This window comes from Typha angustifolia, chromosome 5 (genome assembly GCF_048772165.1).
Source record: "Typha angustifolia cultivar Huaian chromosome 5, ASM4877216v1, whole genome shotgun sequence".
Taxonomy (NCBI): Eukaryota; Viridiplantae; Streptophyta; class Magnoliopsida; order Poales; family Typhaceae; genus Typha; species Typha angustifolia.
The window spans coordinates 6,127,998-6,146,791 of NC_133243.1; the positions used below are offsets into that span (position 1 = coordinate 6,127,998).

Below are 18,794 nucleotides of genomic sequence, written 5' to 3' on the forward strand. Positions count from 1 at the left end.
GGAACCAATTAGATGTTAATTATACAAGTCACATAAAATATGTGGCAGATTGGTAGGACTGGATACTACATACATGGGACCATTAAACACAGCGAGCATGGCAACTGGTGTCCTTATGATGTCTCCATTTACCAAACCAGCCATTCTTCTAATACTATACACCATATACAGTTTGTAGAAAATATTACTGCTAATACTACTTTTAATACCATACACAGAATAGTAAATACCATCTTATATCATATCCGCCTGGCTCGAGCCTGATTCTTATTTGGCCGGTTTAGGTCTGACAGTCTATGAGCATCAAAATATCATAACTCTTAATAAAATCATTGAGCTATATTAAAAACCATCATTTGCTAACAAAATTTAATTAACATTGTGATTAATATTGAACTCACCCTGAAAAATCCTACTTTATGTTTTTAGAGTGTTTATAGTAAGACATCTTTTTTCCTTTTCTTTTACTTCTATTAATGCGATACTTAAGGATTGCATGATTTCTTGGAACAAAGAACTATTTTTTTTTAAAAGAAAAAGAAATCCTTCCTTATTGTATCCAAAGTCAACCCCACTAAATATTATTCCTATATATATATTTCCAATTGTTATCGACTATGTTGACATCCCTCGACGTCGCCTAAGAGCATCTCCGACCATGGTTTTATATTTGGAGCCCCAAGGCTATAAATGTGGAGCCAAAAATGGAGCAAGATGGCTCCATATATATATATATTAAAAAGAAAAAGAAATCCTTCCTTATTGTATCCAAAGTCAATCGACATCCCTTAGAGCATCTCCAACCATGGTTTTATATTTGGAACCTAAAGGTTCTAAATATAGAGCCAAAAATAGAGCAAGAGCCAATGCATTGGACTCCATATATATTAAAATAATAATATAATATATATTATTATATTAGCTATTTTAAATTACTTAATATGCCATTTTAATATTATTATTTTTTAATAAAAAATATATGGTTAGAAAACTTTCGTTGAGATCTTTAAAATAAGACTAATATTTAATAGTTTCAGAATTAATTTTAAATTACTAATTTTTTAATTAAATGTATCGAAATTACATTACACGAAATAAACATCGAAATAAGTATTACATGTCATTAACTAAAAATATCAAAATTATAATACATAAAATAAACAGAAATTAACCAAACATAATAAAAACAATAGATGTTTAATATTCTGATAAGTCATCTCCGTAGTCACCGGTTCTGGTTTCATTTTTAATATATTTCATATATAATGTATTTTAATTTTTAATATTTAATATTTATATTGAGAATAATTTTAAGTAATTATATTTAAGGACACATAATTTATTAGACTCATTTTTATAAATAATAAAAAATTTAAAATTTAAATTAACTCAAAAATAGTTTAATATTAGATTTATTTTAAAGATTTCGATGAGAATTTTCCAATTTGTATTATTTTTATTAAAAACTGATTAGTAAAACTAATTATATACTCATTTTAACTAACTAAATTATTTAATAAAAGATACAAATAGAATTAAAATTATTGAATATAATAATTATTGAATAATTTTAATGTTTCAAAATGTTGAAATGACAAATGAAGTTGGGCTCTATTTTCACAGTGAGGCTCTAAAATTTAGAGCCAAATTGGAGGTCAATGGGGCTCCAAATTTAGAATTTGGAGCTTGGTTGGAGTTGTAGTTCACTGGTGATTTCTTGCTTGTGTTCACATTCAATCTATCCCACCTCTTCTCCCCTCCTCCGAGAACTCCATTCCATGGCCGAACCTAACAACGAAGGATTCATCAACTGGCGTAGGACGCCGGTCCTTGTCATCACGCTTGAACACGTTGACAAGGCCATCAACTTCTACGGCTACCTGAGCATCATCAATGGCGTCTTAAGCCAGGACACCCACGTGCTCGCATGTCTTGCCGTGCTCTTCTTCTATCTCTCCGTGATGCTCGTCAGCATCCACTACAGTCAAGGCCCGGTCGAGTTCTTGGGTTTGAATGCGTTCACTCTTCTCAAGGTTGCCGGAAACCTCGCCATGTTCTTCATCGTCAGCGCGCGGGTGGAGCAGCATCTCGATCGATTCCCCCCTCCCACCCCCACATGATGTGATAAGAATTTGGACGGTGAACAGATCTTCTTTTGTTATTGTTATCGTTATAAGTTATGAGATCTTTAGAATTCCTTAGCATCGGTTACTGATCTTCCCTCTCTGTATGTCTTCAGCTGAGACTTCTTCTATGAGAAGAAACAGAGAGGGAAATTAGTATATCTCCTTGATTGTCTTGTTATTACTACCTCAAATAGCAGTAGGAATCAACTGATAGTGTATCATTTCTCATTCTATGTTTTCAAATCTTTGAGCACCTTTGTTATGGCAATTTTCGATTCTTCTGAGAATAAATCCATATGAAGATGCCACAGAGATCAACCAATCCATATCAATTTTTCATTCAGCGATTGCTGTTGATCCTATTTCTCTTTTGGGAAGTTATGCACTTTTTTTTCTCACATCATGTTGATTAGTCGCAATTACATTGTTGATTCATAGTGGTTGATGATTTATTTACATAGTATATGGAATATGAATTTTCTCAGTTGATCTTCATACAAACTTTGATAATAAATTTTCTTGGCTCAAATTAAACATGGGCGTTCACAAGCCCATTCCAACGCCTGACTTCATTCAAATTCATGGTGTGACGGTTTAGATTTTTGCCTTCCAAGTTACACCTATAAATATCTCTGTGTTGAATTTATAAGATATCAAACGAGAGGGTATTGATAGAGAGCATATCTCTGTTGTATTAGAAAAGTCATTAGAGCTTTGAGGACTTTGTATTTTGCATCATCCCTCTAGTTGATTGAAGCTTTGCACTACCTGAAGCTTTAATTTATCTGGCCTATTATTCTGGAGCAATTTGGATGTTGTTCCACTTATATATCTTGTACGTACTCTGAGCTCAGTACTTCCTTTTCTTTGTTTTGTTGGTAGTGACTTCAAGCTTATCATTTCCCCGTGTATCAAACTTGTAACATTTGATTGAGATTAATGGAGATGCCCTGGACGCAAGTTATCCTTCATTTGCTTAACAAATTACAATTATATGATATGCACATATGTTGGATATATTACGAGGGAAGTATAATCATTCATTCTTTTTATCATTTTTTAGCGTAAAATTTATAGAAGGTCATCCAAATGCAAGCATGGTAATTCTAAAAAAAAAACAGTTGTAAACAAGATAAGAGAGCCTAATTTTTGAAGTAGTGTTAAGAGTTCAGAATGGTTATCACAGTAATTGCATAGTATTCCTTCCTGAATGAGATTTTAATGCAGACAGGTCAAGACGTCACTGTTATTGAAATCCGAAAGCTTTACCTTTTTCTATTAGCCTAGAAATCATCTAGGTTATTGAGGAAAGTGTACATTATTACATATTTTTCATATTGATTGATGATTTTACTTACACAGTTAATGGACTCAGGAGTATAAATTTTGTCACTTGATCTTTATATAAACTTTTGACTATACTTGTTCCGTGGCTTATGCCCCTCTTTCCTGGTCACCTGGGCATCTCTGATCATGATTCACTGAGCTTGTGAAGTCCGTAGTAGTCTCAGCATGGATAGCTGAACTTGGGAACCTTTGCTTGCACCTATAACGAAACTTTGATGCTCTTTTATGTCCATTACTCATGATCTCTATAATCTCTCCATCCCTCTTCTCTTCATCGCCTTCTTCGTCGTCTTCCTCCACCGTCACCACCGGGCCGACGGCAGGGCTGGTCGGTGCATAGTTCGACTCCAGAAGAGGCTCCAAAGCCTCAACAACATCTCTCATTCTCGGCCTCAACTTCCGGTTGCTACTTAGGCATTTGCAAGCCACCATGGCAGCCTTCTCTGCATCCTTTTGACAGTAGTATTGAAGTCTAGGATCCATAATTTTGTACAGCTTTTTCTTAGGCCGTCTCAAATAACGTTTAGCCCAACACACAAGGTCTCGCTCTCTGCATCGCCGCGTTCCATCGAAACATTGTCGTCCGGTTAACAACTCCAGTAATACAACTCCGAAGCTGTAGACGTCGCTCATTGCTGTGAGATGTCCTGGAAACAAGTTATCATTCAGATCGATGCTTAATAACTATCAATCAGATTTAGAAGATTCGTCGATTATCTCTATCATCATCGCAGGCCATCAAAATGCGAATTCTAATGCATATGAACTGAATGAGAATTCTAATGCATACCGGTCAAGACGTACTCCGGTGCGACGTAGCCATGCGTGCCCATGACGCTCGTACTGATGTGGGTGTCATCTCCTTCTGGGCCATCCTTTGCAAGTCCAAAATCCGAAAGCTTTGCCGTGTAATCCTGAGAGGTTAATTCTGATCTTATTGACATGAGGATTGCAAATTTGAGCCAGAAACCAACACACAGATCTGTCACAATCTTGTGGACTAAATGCAGGAGAGAAGGGAGCAGAGGTGGAGACTTACAGAAACAGAGCCTAAGACAGGGTCTAACAATATGTTTGAGGCTTTGAAATCACGATAGATGACGGGTTTCTCGGCTTCGTGGAGGAAGGCGAGGCCTTTCGCTGCTCCTACTGCAATCTTCAATCTCGTCCGCCATGGCAAAGGATCACAGAGGGGCTCTGCGTGCGCATATAAGAAAATTGAGCTCAAAACTCGACGAGTTTTATACGTGAGCTGTTTCCATGAGCAATCTAATTTAGACGCATATATCTCTGAACAATTAAATGCCATCTGAAATCATAAACGTGGAAAAGGGAAATAGATTGTACTTCTAAAGAGATGGGTCTCCAAGCTTCCCTCGGCTACAAACTCGTACACTATCATCCGGTGCTCCTTTTCGTAGCAATAACCGATCAATTTCACCAGATTCGGATGCCTTAGTCGCCCAAGAAACATGACTTCAGTCTGCATAACATTTTAGTAACTCTGTGATTAGCACTCCATCTCAAGTTATTTGTAATTCTCATACGATATTCTGCCATTTCCTTAACGCTTTAATCATCCACATCCAATGACCCAATTATATTATAGTCAGGTATGATCGGAGTCATCACGATCACTGTATTGACATACATTCAATTAGACACTCAAAATCGGCTCCACAAAATTCCACTCAATCTTAACTTTGATTATGGTTTGCTCCTTGAATACTTTCCAACATAATCTCACACTAACTAAATTTACTAAAATACCCCCTGGTAGTTTAGTCATCTTAGTCAAATTTACCAGGGTGTTAGTTGAAAATTTCCCTATTTTATTGCATGTCAACTTTTACCTGCCATTCTCTCTGTCCTTGAACCCCACCCGGCTCCAGATACTTCACCGCCACCGTTTGCGCCGCTAGCCGGGGCCTCAAACCATCGTCGATGACTCCCTTGTAGACGCGTCCGAACCCGCCGGAGCCGACGAGGTTGCACGGCGCGAAGTTCTTCGTCGCTGCGATCATCTCTGCGTACGTGAACACGTGTAGGTCCGATCCGGCTAACTTTAAGGACAAGTCCTCAGGCGAGAGGAATGAGGTGGAGTTTGTGATCCTCCGGCGGCCATGTATGTGTCCTCGTCTGCAATGCCACAGAATGGAAACTAACCTCCATAAAAAGTTCGGCATATCTTTGTAGATGGTTGGTTTGCAAACTCTTGATCGATCCAAATTGAATTGTGTACGTCTTCTATGTTAATTAGTCTTTGAAGATCAATAAATATAGCTAGAATTGCCAATGGGAAAAAGGAAACCAATGGATGCTCAAAGTCGTGTGTCAAACATATGGGCAGTGAATTCTTTATCTATTAAACAAATGTTTGGGCCTCTTCTTTTAAGAGCAAGAAGAAAGGATTGAGTGCAAGGAATGTAGTTTATTAACGTATTTTATATATAGACAATTTATTATAAATGTCCAGGTACTTTGAGCCAATAAAAATAAAATGTAGAAAGGTAAATGATAAAATACTGGCATTGTAGGATTCAGTGATAATAAAAGACAGATGTATGATACTTTTTAAATAATTCCCTATAAATATATATATATATATATAATCTTTGCAAGAAAAAAAGTTGACAGCCCAACCTTGTTCATGAAGATGGGTTGATTAATTAGGCAGCGGCTTCTCCTGGCAGTAGGTAACTCTCGCATGGATAGGCTAATTACAAATTGCCAAACATCTTGGTGGAGTGGCACAAAGGCTGACACACATAACTAAACAAGCTGGATTTCCCAATTAAAAGCTTGGTGGGGTCTTCAAGATGATAAGATCATAAGTTCATAACCCAATTTATATCTAATCTTGGATTTGAGGTGTGACATCAGCGTATTTATTATGTATAGTTGACAATCACAATTGTTAGAATACTAAACACACCTGTCAATTAAAATATAAAACATCTGTTCATTTAAATCAAGTATATTATTTATCTTTAGTAGTTGTGTTAGTAATAGCTTTGTGCATTAGAATATTTTTAAGTAATTCTTTTAAAGCACTGGTTTTGTAAATAACTTTTTTTTTTGCTGCTTTATATAGGAGTTATGTAAAAGTATCTTCACAAGGTGCACTTTCAATTTATAAGATAACTCCTATTGACATCACTCCCTATTACATCTCATATAACCAAATGGTAAAATGATCTGATTTGATAACATTTTGCCATTTGATGCCTGAAAATACTTAGACTACAAGCTTTGCCGTAGTCTGTAATCTATACTCCTCTTTCCTGGCCTGGAAATCTCTGGTAGCACTGTCCAAGAGAGTTAGCATAGCTAATGGAAGTCTCTGCATGAATAGCTGAACATGGAAACCTTTGCTTATGCCTGTAATGGAGATATTGCTGCCTTCCTTTGGCCTTTCTATCCATCTCCTCTGCATCAACTTCCTCATCCTTCGCTGTGTATATGAACACACCGATTTCTACGTCGTCGAACTCAAGAAGAGGCTCCAAGGATTCTACAACTTCTCTCATATGAGGCCTAGACCTGGGGTTGTTACTTAAGCATTGGTAAGCTACTAGTGCAGCCTTCTGTGCACCCTTTATAGAGTACTGGAATTCAAGGCTATGGTCCATAATGTTGTGTAGCTTATCTGAATTTTTCAAGTAAGGTCTAGCCCAGTCCACTAGGTCTTGCTCTCTGCGCCGTTTTGTTCTGTCGATGGACCGTCGTCCAGTTAATATCTCAAGTAATACGACACCAAAGCTGTAGACATCGCTCTTCGAAGTAAGATGGCCTAGACATAAGAAGGAAGATTGATAAAGTTGTGAATTTCTCAATCTGACTAAACTGAATTGAACTGAACTGAACTAAGCTTATATATGTATGCATGTTACATATATACCAGTCAAGATGTATTCAGGTGCAGCATAGCCATGTGTGCCCATGATGCGCGTCGTGACATGGGTCTCATCGTCTTCAGGACCTTGCTTTGCGAGTCCGAAGTCTGAAAGTTTCGCATTGTAATCCTGAGAATTGAAGGACATATATAAGATCAAAGTTGCAAAATGTTAGCCTAAGTTGTAAGTGCATAGCAGCAAACATGTGTTCTCTTGACCTCTTCAAAGAAGTACACAGATTTGAAATTAAGAGGGAGGTTTAGAATTAGTTGGACGCCATAACTTTGTAATCAGTGTCACCATCATCCTAATTAAACCAATCTTTGTCTATACCTTTGAGAAATTTTGGTCAAAATAGGACAAATATAAATGGAACAGTCTCTGTCATCAGCTTATAGGATATATTTTGTAGTGGTTGCTCAATTATATGTTACAAGGAGCTATCAAGGTGTACTTCCAACTCCTATTAGCTTATGAGACTTCCTGAACCTTCCTATAAGAATCATGAGACAGGAAACTAGTTGTTGTCATGAGTCACAATCTTCTGACCTGATAGATTTCACACAGGATGCAAAGGGGCAGAGATTGTGACTTACAGAGTCTAATAATATGTTGGAGGCTTTAAAATCGCGGTAAATTATCGGCTTCTCAGCCTCATGAAGGAAGGCTAGACCTTTTGCAGCTCCTACTGCAATCTTTAATCTTGTCAGCCATGGTAAAGAAGTAAGAGATCCTGCAGCCATAAGAAAATTAAGCATAATAATCATGTAAATGTTGACACCCACAACGATAGGGAAGGATAAAAAGAGAAGTTACTTCTGAAGAGATAGTTCTCCAAGCTTCCCCTGGCCATGAATTCATACACTAACATCCTGTGCTCTTGTTCGTAGCAGTAACCAATAAGTTCTACCAGATGTGGATGACTCAATTGCCCAAGAACCATAACCTCAGCCTGAAAAATATGTCACATAGATCAAAATTAGTACTAGAAAACTTAAAATTGCTGATCAAATTTATAACTATTGTAATTCTAAGACAAATAAATAATCTTTGTAAAAGCTTAAGCAGATAGAGGACGGTGGAGATCAAGTCTCATCGTCTTAAGAGTCCTTACTAGCCATTCCCTGTCACCCTGAAGACCTTCATGATCAAGGTACTTCACGGCAACTGCTTGTGGCTTTAGCTCAAGCCTCAACTTCTCGTCGACAAAACCCTTGTAGACAGGCCCGAATCCGCCTGATCCTAAGAAATTACACGGCGAGAAGTTCCTCGTTGCATCTTTGAGCTCCGTGAATGTGAATGCATGGAGATCCGACCCGACCATTGTCAACGACAACGACAAGTCCTCCGGTGAGAGCAGTGGGGTGTCACCACCACGCCTTCTCTCTCGTCTTATTGTGGCCTTATCAAACTTTCCGTAGCATCCCATGAAACAAGACTTCCATGAATTGTTCACCATCTTTGCACAACTTAATGGTAAGTGTGGACGTATTATTTTCCTGGCCGGCTTGATGGAGATCAGAACGTGAATTGAGAAGATTATGGAAAACTAGGAAGAGGGAAGAGGGAGAAGGGAAAGGGGCAAAGATTCACAACTCAACGTGCGTTCATGTTTCATATATGGCAAATATGTATGTATATATATATATAAGGATTAGCTTACTCTTTGATGTGATCCCTTGACATAGTCATTAGAAAAAGAAATAAAAGATCAAAACTGTGGGATTGTTAAAGGGCGGGAATGGCCGTTGGCTGTTTGGTGGGTTTAAACGAGTAAACAAAAGGATAGGACTTTTGTTAGCAAGGCTTATGTTGAATGATCGAGTACAAGCAACTTCGTTTTATACTACCTTAATAAGCATCCTTATAAGAATTTGAGATTTTTTTTTCTCGGCTAAGTAGATTAAAATTTCAAACTGTTTAAGGAATAAGTCACATCGCTTTCGATGAAAGCGAATAGTTGGATCTTTAATAATACCTCTGAAGAATTCAGTGTTTCCAATAGCAGTTCTACTTCGAGAAATAGACTTGGTTTGCCACACACACACACAAACCAAAAGGAGAGAGAAGAAGAAGAGAATTTGAATGATTTCGGAACAAGTGCTTTTGCTGTCTCTCCTATTTCTATCATCTTTTGGATTTCCTCATTAATTAATCACAACTTTTAGTAAGAACTTGGTGATGCCGAGGACAACTTAGATGTCATATGCTAGTTAAGATGGGCTATTGGTGAGTTGTCTCCTGAGATTGTTTTGATGCCATATGTCTATTGGTGATCAATTATGAGAAAATAGTGCAAATATATATACACTTTTAAGACAACCTTATTCTTAGAAGCATGGAATTAATTTAGGGGATATTCGCATCTTGTTTCTAGTTGTATAATATCATTAATGATGATGGAGAAGGAACATCTTGTCATTTGGTACATAGACAATTGAACTGCTATTTTGAAATGAATGATACAAATTGATCCACTTATTCTAGGTGGAAATTTCTATTGGCTTGTAGACCAAGTCTCACGCTAGTTAAGAATAAACAAGAGAAGTTTGATAGCTAGAATCTCCACTCATGGGGAGCATGTCTGCATGAAGATATTCTGAACATCCTAAGGCTAAATTACTATCAGAAATAGATGGAACAAACTTCAGAAGCATTTGCTTTCCTCTTGTTTTCCTTATCCTGATTCAATATTTTCTATTGATGATTTTTTTTTTAATCTCAGTTGCTTTGAAAGGTCAAGGAGAAAAACAAGTGTTGAAATCTTCTGAGATGAGGCAAACAAAAATGTAGCGTAGCATATTAAGGCTCTATTGCTAATTTCTTTCACTATGTACCAAATGAAAGGTAACGAAGAAGTCAATCGGCGATTTCTTGATGCCTAGGACATTTCCCATTACATTAATAGAAGAAGTTTCAGTGATTAGGATCATTCAGGGATGCAGAAGAGCATCTTGGAGGATCATGGTTATTGTTGAGGACATATTGTACAATTTTATCAATATTAACCATGTCTTCATGGAAGTTGAGTCAAATGAAAAATGTCAAAAAAATTCTGTGCAAGTTCTCAGTGGATATACTAATGTCAAGTTGCTGACTGCCTCTGTCTGTATGATGGAGTAAATTAAGCATCTTCTGTTTCACAATCAAAACTTTTTTTATCAATCTCCAGAGTTGGAGTACAAATATCATAATTTCCGACTTTTAGATTGAAATAAAGAAAATTAATAAAGAACAAAAGGAAAAGTTGGTCATAAATTTCAGATGAAACAGATAGATTAGCAGTTAGAAGATACCCAGCAAAAAGAAGAATATAAAGAGATGGTAAGCATAATAAAACATAGACAAGAAGCTTATATAAACTATTCCATGGTAGATACTGAATACTCATCATTCATGTGATTTAGTTGATGCAAAAAGTGAGCTTCTTAAGTCCCTTTCATTTCCTTTTCTCTTATAGATTCAAGCTTAAGTGATTATTAGCAGCACATCGATGTGTGCATTCACACTATAAATGCAAGAATCACATGAGGAATAAATCTCCAGACTAATCAAACATCTCATTCATTTATTATTTTAAATTTAAATAGGTCATCATACTGAAGCTAACAGCAAATCCAGAATCTTTGCCATACGAAACCATCATATGATTAGTTTTACAATCGGAGTTGTGACACACGCAACAATTACTGTATCAGATTGACATCATAACTGCAGTCAAAGACACAAGATTAGTCTACCCCCATCTGCTTGGCTTCCAATCAATTATTAGTACTAAGAATAATCTATATCAAATGATTCAGTAAACTTGCAAATTATTCAGTATTCGGTGCTTGTAGTTCTTTACAGAGACCAATGAGCCACTAGCCCACAGAGTTCTGTAAGATATCCTTTTGGCCCCCGGATTAGATTTAGAAACCAGAAGGAAATGATAGAGATGAGGTCATCATTATGACGTTTTTACAACAAACCTCCAAAAGTCTCTGCCAAATTGATGGTGGAGAGATGAATTGACCTCATCTGGTTTCCAATTCTGCACATGAATATGAACACAGATATTACTTCTTGTTAAGAACATTAGATCATTGGGCAAATGCTGAAGTCATTCAAGGATATCTCAATGTTTCAATGCTCCAATAGAATGATGGTTGTCCTTTGGAAGGTATATATGGAGAAGTTGACTAAGTGGAAGTCTCCAAAAGGTTTCATAACAGCCAGAAACAAAGGAGAGTGTTAGAATATATTCAAGTCAAATCCACCTTTCTCTATCAACTCGTGGAGGTTTGATGTTGCCTGTAAAAAATTATTTTTTCAAAAGCAATTCACTTTTCTCAATGGCATTAGTTTAGACAGGTTACAATTCAAGAATACCACCAGAGGATACAACCGAGAGAGAATTACTGATAGAATGAATCCTCAAAAGTGATACTTTCTTTTTAGGAGTAAAACAAATCCATATCTATGGATCAAAATAGTCTGAAAACATACATATTCCTTCGATGATAAGTTTAAAAAAACAAACCAAATTCCTCGAATATAGATGCATAATGGGGAGGGAGTTATAACAATAATAGTTATTCTTGCTTCAATTTTGATGAATAAGGTGAGGAGTAAACTACCGAGGAGTAATTCTATGCTTATAAACACTTTAGGAACATTCTACAAACAAAGTAATGCTATGCTGTCCCAGAATATATGCAAAGAAAAAAAGTACTAATGTTTTGAATTGGTATTAATTAGTAAGATGAGCCCAAATAAATGGGCCAGGCCAGCTTAAATTGTTTCATCTGGTATTATGAGCATATTTGTTCATCTGTCATTTGAGCAATCTCTTCCAATAACTTCTACTGTTATCTCCTTAACTCTCTTGTAGGTTGTATATTTGATACACCATTCTCTTAGAAGTCGTGTGTCTTTTGATTATTAAGGAGAGCATCACGGTGTATCAAAGACTCAAAGTGATAAGCTTTGCCACTATGACTCATATTCTACAGTGTGTTTTGCTAAATCTTGTTATATTAATTAGACTTCTAAGCTCATTCATTTTGATGAATTTTGTTTGTATCTCTCAAGGAGCACAAATAGGTTAATTAAAAGGATTTGTTTTAGTAACAAAGCAAACATCGAAAACAAACTCTAAGCAAAGCTGAAAATTTCTTCCACACTCTGCTAATTACGTTCACTTGTGGAGTAACTTTCGTACTAGTTTAGTTATGTTAAATTTTCAAATCTGCATGAAAGAATTTATATCTGTTTAGACTATTATGGTGTTTGGTTTTTAAATCAATATAGATATTTTAGCAGATGACCAAAATACTATTTCTAATGGATGAGAAAAGAAAACAGAAAAAAAAAATAGAAAAAGAGATGGAAAGAAGGATTGAAATGATATTTTCTCAAAGCCAAAATATTAATAAAAAATACTGGATAAAAGTGAAATAAGTTTATGTCTATTCTAAAAGTGAATGAAACCTTAAATATTTTTTTTAAATCTCCCACCATCACAGAGAGGTTAATTCTGCATCCTCTAAGCCTTCTTCCTTGTGCTATCTTTAAAGTCAATAGAATAGTAGAATTGTATTGTTTTCACAAAAAGAAAAGAAAAGAAAAACTCTGCTAATAACCAAATCCAGCTGATTAAATCGCATTATGTCCATTGAAAACATTTTGGACGCATACGAGCTTAATCTAGTTCAACTTAGTTGGAGGTACTCTTTGTTTTTCTTTTTGTTTATTTTTTTTAATTGTTAAAAGGAACTGTATTAGCAAAGATAGGCACAAAAGTATGCTATTAAGTATCAAGGTTGACACCTATACAATATAAGAGGTAAATAGGAAGGGGATAGAATCCATCCAGAGAGAGGTGAAGCCCTGGACTTCTCCCCAGTCCCCAGGTTAGCAAGCCAATGCATTGGCTCATTTGTCTCCCCAGGATAGTAGTGGGTAGAGAGGATTCAGAATCTCTCTCTATCACGATGTTGTGTGAGCTTCGTCTTACGAGCTTTGGTGAGGGCTTCGACTTGGGCCTGCAGAGGGTCACTAAAGAGAGTTAGCACCAGAGTGGGTTCTTGTCTGAAGCTATTGTTGTTCAATATCAGAAGCTATTTACGGGCAAGGATTAACTGAAAATTCACTTGATTTTTGCTTTAGTAAGATAGGATTATTTTTGGATTTCCTCACACTTGAGTTATTTTTCTTTTAATATTATTGTTGATGTTCTTCTTTTTATTCTTTTAAAAATGATATAGAATTGTTTTTAAAAAAAATGCAAGTGAAAAGGTTATTTGTTGGTGTTTACGTCTAATTTTCAGTGAGAATTAAAAGCAAAGCAGTTACTTGCTTTTCTGCCATCCATCAGAGGAGCCTGGGCCAAGAGGCTAGAGGTGATTGGGCTGGCCGGGTCAAGTTTGGTCTTAAATATTTATTCTTGACCTGATCCACTAATCATTTGGATCAGGTTGGGTTTAAGTTAAGCTAGAATGCTGTTATTGTTTACTAGTCTATAAAATATTAGGCTTGAGTTATGGCATAATAGATTTAGCATAATACAAGTTTTGCTACTTGTAGACCCCAGTGTGACCCTCAAACTACTATATAAATCCCAGTATAGTCTAAGAAAAGATCGAACGAGAAAATACTTTCTTGTAGGTGTATATTTGATACACCATTCTGTCATTTGCAAATGGGTTCCATTTCCCAACAATTCTTTGACGCCGTAGCTGAATTCCGGCAAGCCTGTGGTTCGAATCCTTTTCTCCGTCTTACCGGTGGCCTCTTCCTCTCCTTCATCGCCATGGGCCGCCTCCTTCCCGCCTTTGCACCGGTGCTTGTTCCACTTTTAAAAACAGGTTCTTACTTTGCTGTATTAGCGTTGTTCATTATTTGCTTTATAATTATTACCTCACTTCTCTCATGCTATTCTCACCGTCGCCGCCGCGCCGCCCGATGTGAAGCTCTTGGCGTGGAACTCTCCTATGGTTTTGGAGTCGACCAATAGTGTATTCTTTCTTAATGCTCTCAACTCTGTTGTATTGATCTCCTTTCTTTCTGCTTCTCTGTTTCCATGTTTCTTGCTTTTGACTTTTTTTTACTCATAAAACCCACTGTGAAAAAAGTAATGGAGAAGTAATTTTGGAAATCATGAATTTCTTTGAATTCAATTTATTTGTTGTTCTTATTCCTTTAAATATGTTACTTGGAATAACATATGGAATTGAACTGATGTCGGATGAATTTCAATAAGTACAATAAAACAATAAAGTTATAACGATTTTATTTGATTTGATGTCAGATTTTTATAGAATTCATGCCTTTCCACTTACGAATTACCACCCCCAAAATTGCCCTCTAAACATATATTTATATTAATATAAGATTATTATTATTTTAATCCAAACTAAAAGAAAAAAGTACGATAAATTATTTTTAAAAATCTAGAAATCTTTTTTTTCCACCATATTGTATCTAAAGGTTAAAAAAAAGAGTTATTTTTAGTTAGACTAAGTTTGAGTTGAGCTCAAGCTTAAAAGAAACTTATTCTCAAACTGAGTCGAACATAACTTCTCTATGTTAAGCTGAGCTACTGGATCTTTGATCTAATAGTTATGAAGATATATATATATATATATATTTGAATTGAGCTTATTAAGCTGAATTCAAGCAAGTTAGCTTTAGCTTAAACTTACCTTGAAAAAATTTCAATTAGGCTCAACTCAACCAGACTCAAGCCAAGCTGAGCACTTGCAGCTCATTTATTTTGCCAAGTGATAAAAGGGAGATAAGATAATTTTACTTGCCTAGTTAAGTAGTTGGGTGGTGAGGTCAAGACTGACTGAGTATTTTTTGTTACACAAAGACAGTAGTATGGCAGATGTAGAGATAACGATTGGGCTTAACCCAGCTCACTCAATTTTAATCTAACCGTCACTCGGCTCATTATATATATTTATTGCCATAATATTTTTAATTCCATCAAATTTTTAGTAAATGAGATATTAATCTATAAGTATGTTCCAATAAAATATAATTGAAATATTTTTATGGAGGGTTATTATCTCAACCCGGTAAGATATAATATTTTTTAAAAAAAATTTAGCCCGTTATAAATTAGTGGGAGGTAACATGCTATAGTATACTAATATAATTAGAACCCGATCCAATTCGGTCTGAGTGATTGATGGGTCAACCTAGGAACAAATATTTAAGTTATCAATCAAAAAATCTGATCCAAATCCCCTCTCAAGGCTAGGCTCCTCTTATGGACAGGGCAGAAAAGCTAGTAAGAGTTTTGCTTGTAATTCTCACTGAAAAGTACACTACACACCAACAATAACCTCTTCTCTTGAACTTTTGACTTTCTATAGTATACTCGGGCCCCAAATAGCCAATAAATTGGCTTGCTAACCTGGGGAGAGTCCAGGTCTTCACCTCTGTTTAGATGGATTCTATATTATATTGTTAGGAATATGCTACCTAGGTATCAACCTTGATACTAAGCATAGTTTTGTGCCTAATTTTGCTAATAGAGTTCCTCTTAACAACAAAAAACAATAAAAAAATAGTAGCTCCTTATTAACAACTAAGTTGAATTAGATAAGCGCGTATGCGTCCACAATGTTTTCAATCCTTTGTTGCGATTTAATCAGCTATATTTTGGTCATTCGCAGTCTCTTTTTTTATAAAAAAATATTTATATTTTATATAAATAAAATATTTAAGGCTTCGTTCACTTTTAGAATAAATATAAGTTTATTCTAAAATAAGTCTCTTTATATTAGTATATAATTAAACAAAAACTTATTTCTACTTTTATTGGATAACTAACTAGGTGTTAGTTACTCTTTCGGCTGTCCCAAAATATATGCACCAAAAATAAATAAAAAAAATTACTACATTTTGAATTGGTATTAGTAAGACGAGCCCAAACACATGGGCCAGCCCAGTTTGTTTTGGGCCAAGGCCTAATACACCCATATAAAGGAGGCGGAACACCATTCCTCCAACTCCCTCTTCTTCCTTTCGCCGCCTCCCCCCAAAACCCTAACCCTAGATCCAATGACCACCCGCTTCAAGAAGAACCGCAAGAAGCGCGGCCACGTGAGCGCTGGCCACGGTCGCATCGGCAAGCACCGCAAGCATCCCGGAGGACGGGGTAACGCCGGTGGCATGCATCATCACCGCATCCTCTTCGACAAGTACCATCCCGGGTACTTCGGCAAGGTAGGTATGCGCTACTTCCACCGCCTCCGCAACAAGTTCCACTGCCCCTCGGTTAACGTGGAGCGCCTCTGGTCCCTGATCCCCGAGGAGGTCAAGGCCAAGGCCGCCGGCGCCGGCGAGGCACCGTTGGTTGACGTCACCCAGTTTGGGTACTTCAAGGTGCTCGGCAAGGGGATGCTGCCCCAGGATCGCCCCGTCGTTGTGAAGGCCAAGCTCGTCTCGAAGATTGCGGAGAAGAAGATTAAGGAGGCTGGTGGAGCTGTGCTGCTCACTGCCTAGGGTTGGTCTTTTCCTTGATTTGCTTTGGTTTGGGTTAGCTTCTGCGTTCTAAACTTTCGATTTTGGGACTCCGTAATGTATTGGAAGCTTAATTTTAGTTGCCTATCTACTTGGATTCGGCCTCATTATGTTATCAAGAATTAAATTTTACTTCTTTTTCTATGGAGTTGAGTCAAATATGCACTCTGCAAAGTGATCGTGCTTATGAAGTGTTGATATATGCTTGGGTAATGAATCCTCTTATATAAGAGTTAATTGTCTGTGAGTATGATTTAAACTTGTCTATGTTTGATCATGCTTTTCTCTCAGCACCAAGTAGTCTTTGCTTTTGGTTAGTTATCCTTGTTGCTGGGCATGCTTGTATTGTTGTTGTGGGCTTATTGGATGTTCAAAATCTTAGTTGTTTAATAAAGTTAGAATGTCGCTTACGTTATGTAGTTTCTTGTTATCTGATATGTTTAATTTTCATGTTGTGTGAGGATTACCGGACATTTAAATATTTGTGCACATTATAAATGATAGGAATAATTGGGTTCTTTCTTATATTTGTATCTATTTAGAATTCATTTACTTGATGCATAAACATAATATGATAAACATCAAAGCTCTATTGTATTTTTCTTCTACTTTTCCATTCAGTTCATGTTGTAACTTGTAGTAACTGCCTAGAGAAAAGGTAGCACCAATAGATAGTAAGTGCACAAATTAATCTGCATTCATATACATTTTTACATCACAGGAGACATTGTATTCTGTTCTAATATATTAGTTGCTAAGTAGTTCTTTGAATTCCTCTATTAGAACTGTTGATGTTTCACCTTTAAAGTTTATCACTGTTTGCTTCTTATTCTTTGCTATTAACTTGAAATGCTCAGTCAGACTACTACAAGAACAGGTTTATGATGATACTACTTTGATTAAATAATGCAGCATACCACATCGCATGAGAGTGGAAAGTGCCATTTTTTACTAATTAACATGACAATTGCTTTTTAAATTATTATGCTTCTGTATCAACAATTTGATGTTTGATTACTTGGTTAATATGAGAAGTTATCTGCTAGGAATAATACTTTGTACAGATGTGTTGGTCTAAAGAATCATTTTGCCTGAACAGCAACCAGAAGCTCTTAGGTGACTGCAGTGCACTGATCAAGTCCAGGAGTTTTGTTTGCCTGAGAGCAACATAAAGTTTTAGCTTATAAAAGTACACCTGGTATTATGAGCATATGGGTGACTGAAACAATGATTGGATTATGGTTGCTTATGTTTTTTTTTCATCTGTCATTTGAGCAATCTGTTCCAACCACTTATGCTATTATCTCCTTACTTTCTTGTAGGTGTATATTTGATACACCATTCTGTTTTAAGTTGTATCTTTTGATTGTTAAGGCTATCATCACAATGTTTGGAAGTGATGAGGTTAGCCATATGATTTCAATGTTCCAACTGTGTTTTGTTAAATCATGTTATATTATTCTTCTAAGCTCATTCTTTTTGATGCATTTTGCTTGTATCTCTTAAATATCAACATGCGTCTTTAAGGAGCGCAAGTAGGTTAATAAGGGTTTGCGATACGTAGCAAAGCAAACATTGAAAAATCACTCTAAGCAAAGTTGAAGATCTTTCCCATTTGGATATTTAATACACTTTATTCATCTTTTAAATATTTCTTCTTTCTCCCAGTGTTACGGAGAGGTTAATCTCAAATATGGGTTGATTAATAAAGGTTATTTTGCGCCATTTTGTTTGGTAATAAAATTGCATTTTAAGACCCCCATAATACGAATAACCAAGAGTAACTATTTTATTGGCTTTCAGTCTTTCAGATAAAGTGATTCAATTTCTCTGTGCCAAAAATAACTTTAAAACCCATGAATTTCGAATTTAAGTTCAAAAATTAAGCGGAACAATTTTAATCAAATTC

The 18,794-nt window shown here is 36.1% G+C and overlaps 3 protein-coding genes across 3 annotated transcripts; 1 reads left to right on the plus strand and 2 right to left on the minus strand.

The window, feature by feature from the left end:
• Positions 1-3,531: 3,531 nt before the first annotated feature.
• Positions 3,532-5,380, minus strand: LOC140760390 (probable serine/threonine-protein kinase PBL8). The gene is made up of 5 exons (XM_073097323.1): positions 5,327-5,380; positions 4,821-4,956; positions 4,531-4,670; positions 4,264-4,387; positions 3,532-4,120 (listed from the first exon to the last, which is right to left on the minus strand). Exons 2-5 carry the CDS (start codon positions 4,945-4,947, stop codon positions 3,561-3,563), a joined length of 951 nt encoding a protein of 316 aa, XP_072953424.1. The 5' UTR covers positions 4,948-4,956; positions 5,327-5,380; the 3' UTR covers positions 3,532-3,560.
• Positions 5,306-8,828, minus strand: LOC140760433 (probable serine/threonine-protein kinase PBL8). The gene is made up of 6 exons (XM_073097370.1): positions 8,484-8,828; positions 8,186-8,321; positions 7,966-8,102; positions 7,375-7,498; positions 6,783-7,266; positions 5,306-5,612 (listed from the first exon to the last, which is right to left on the minus strand). Exons 1-6 carry the CDS (start codon positions 8,826-8,828, stop codon positions 5,306-5,308), a joined length of 1,533 nt encoding a protein of 510 aa, XP_072953471.1.
• Positions 8,829-16,359: 7,531 nt separating this feature from the next.
• On the plus strand, positions 16,360-18,299 carry LOC140760559 (large ribosomal subunit protein uL15x-like). The gene is made up of 2 exons (XM_073097564.1): positions 16,360-16,868; positions 17,985-18,299. Exon 1 carries the CDS (start codon positions 16,424-16,426, stop codon positions 16,865-16,867), a length of 444 nt encoding a protein of 147 aa, XP_072953665.1. The 5' UTR covers positions 16,360-16,423; the 3' UTR covers position 16,868; positions 17,985-18,299.
• The last annotated feature ends 495 nt before the right edge of the window (positions 18,300-18,794 follow it).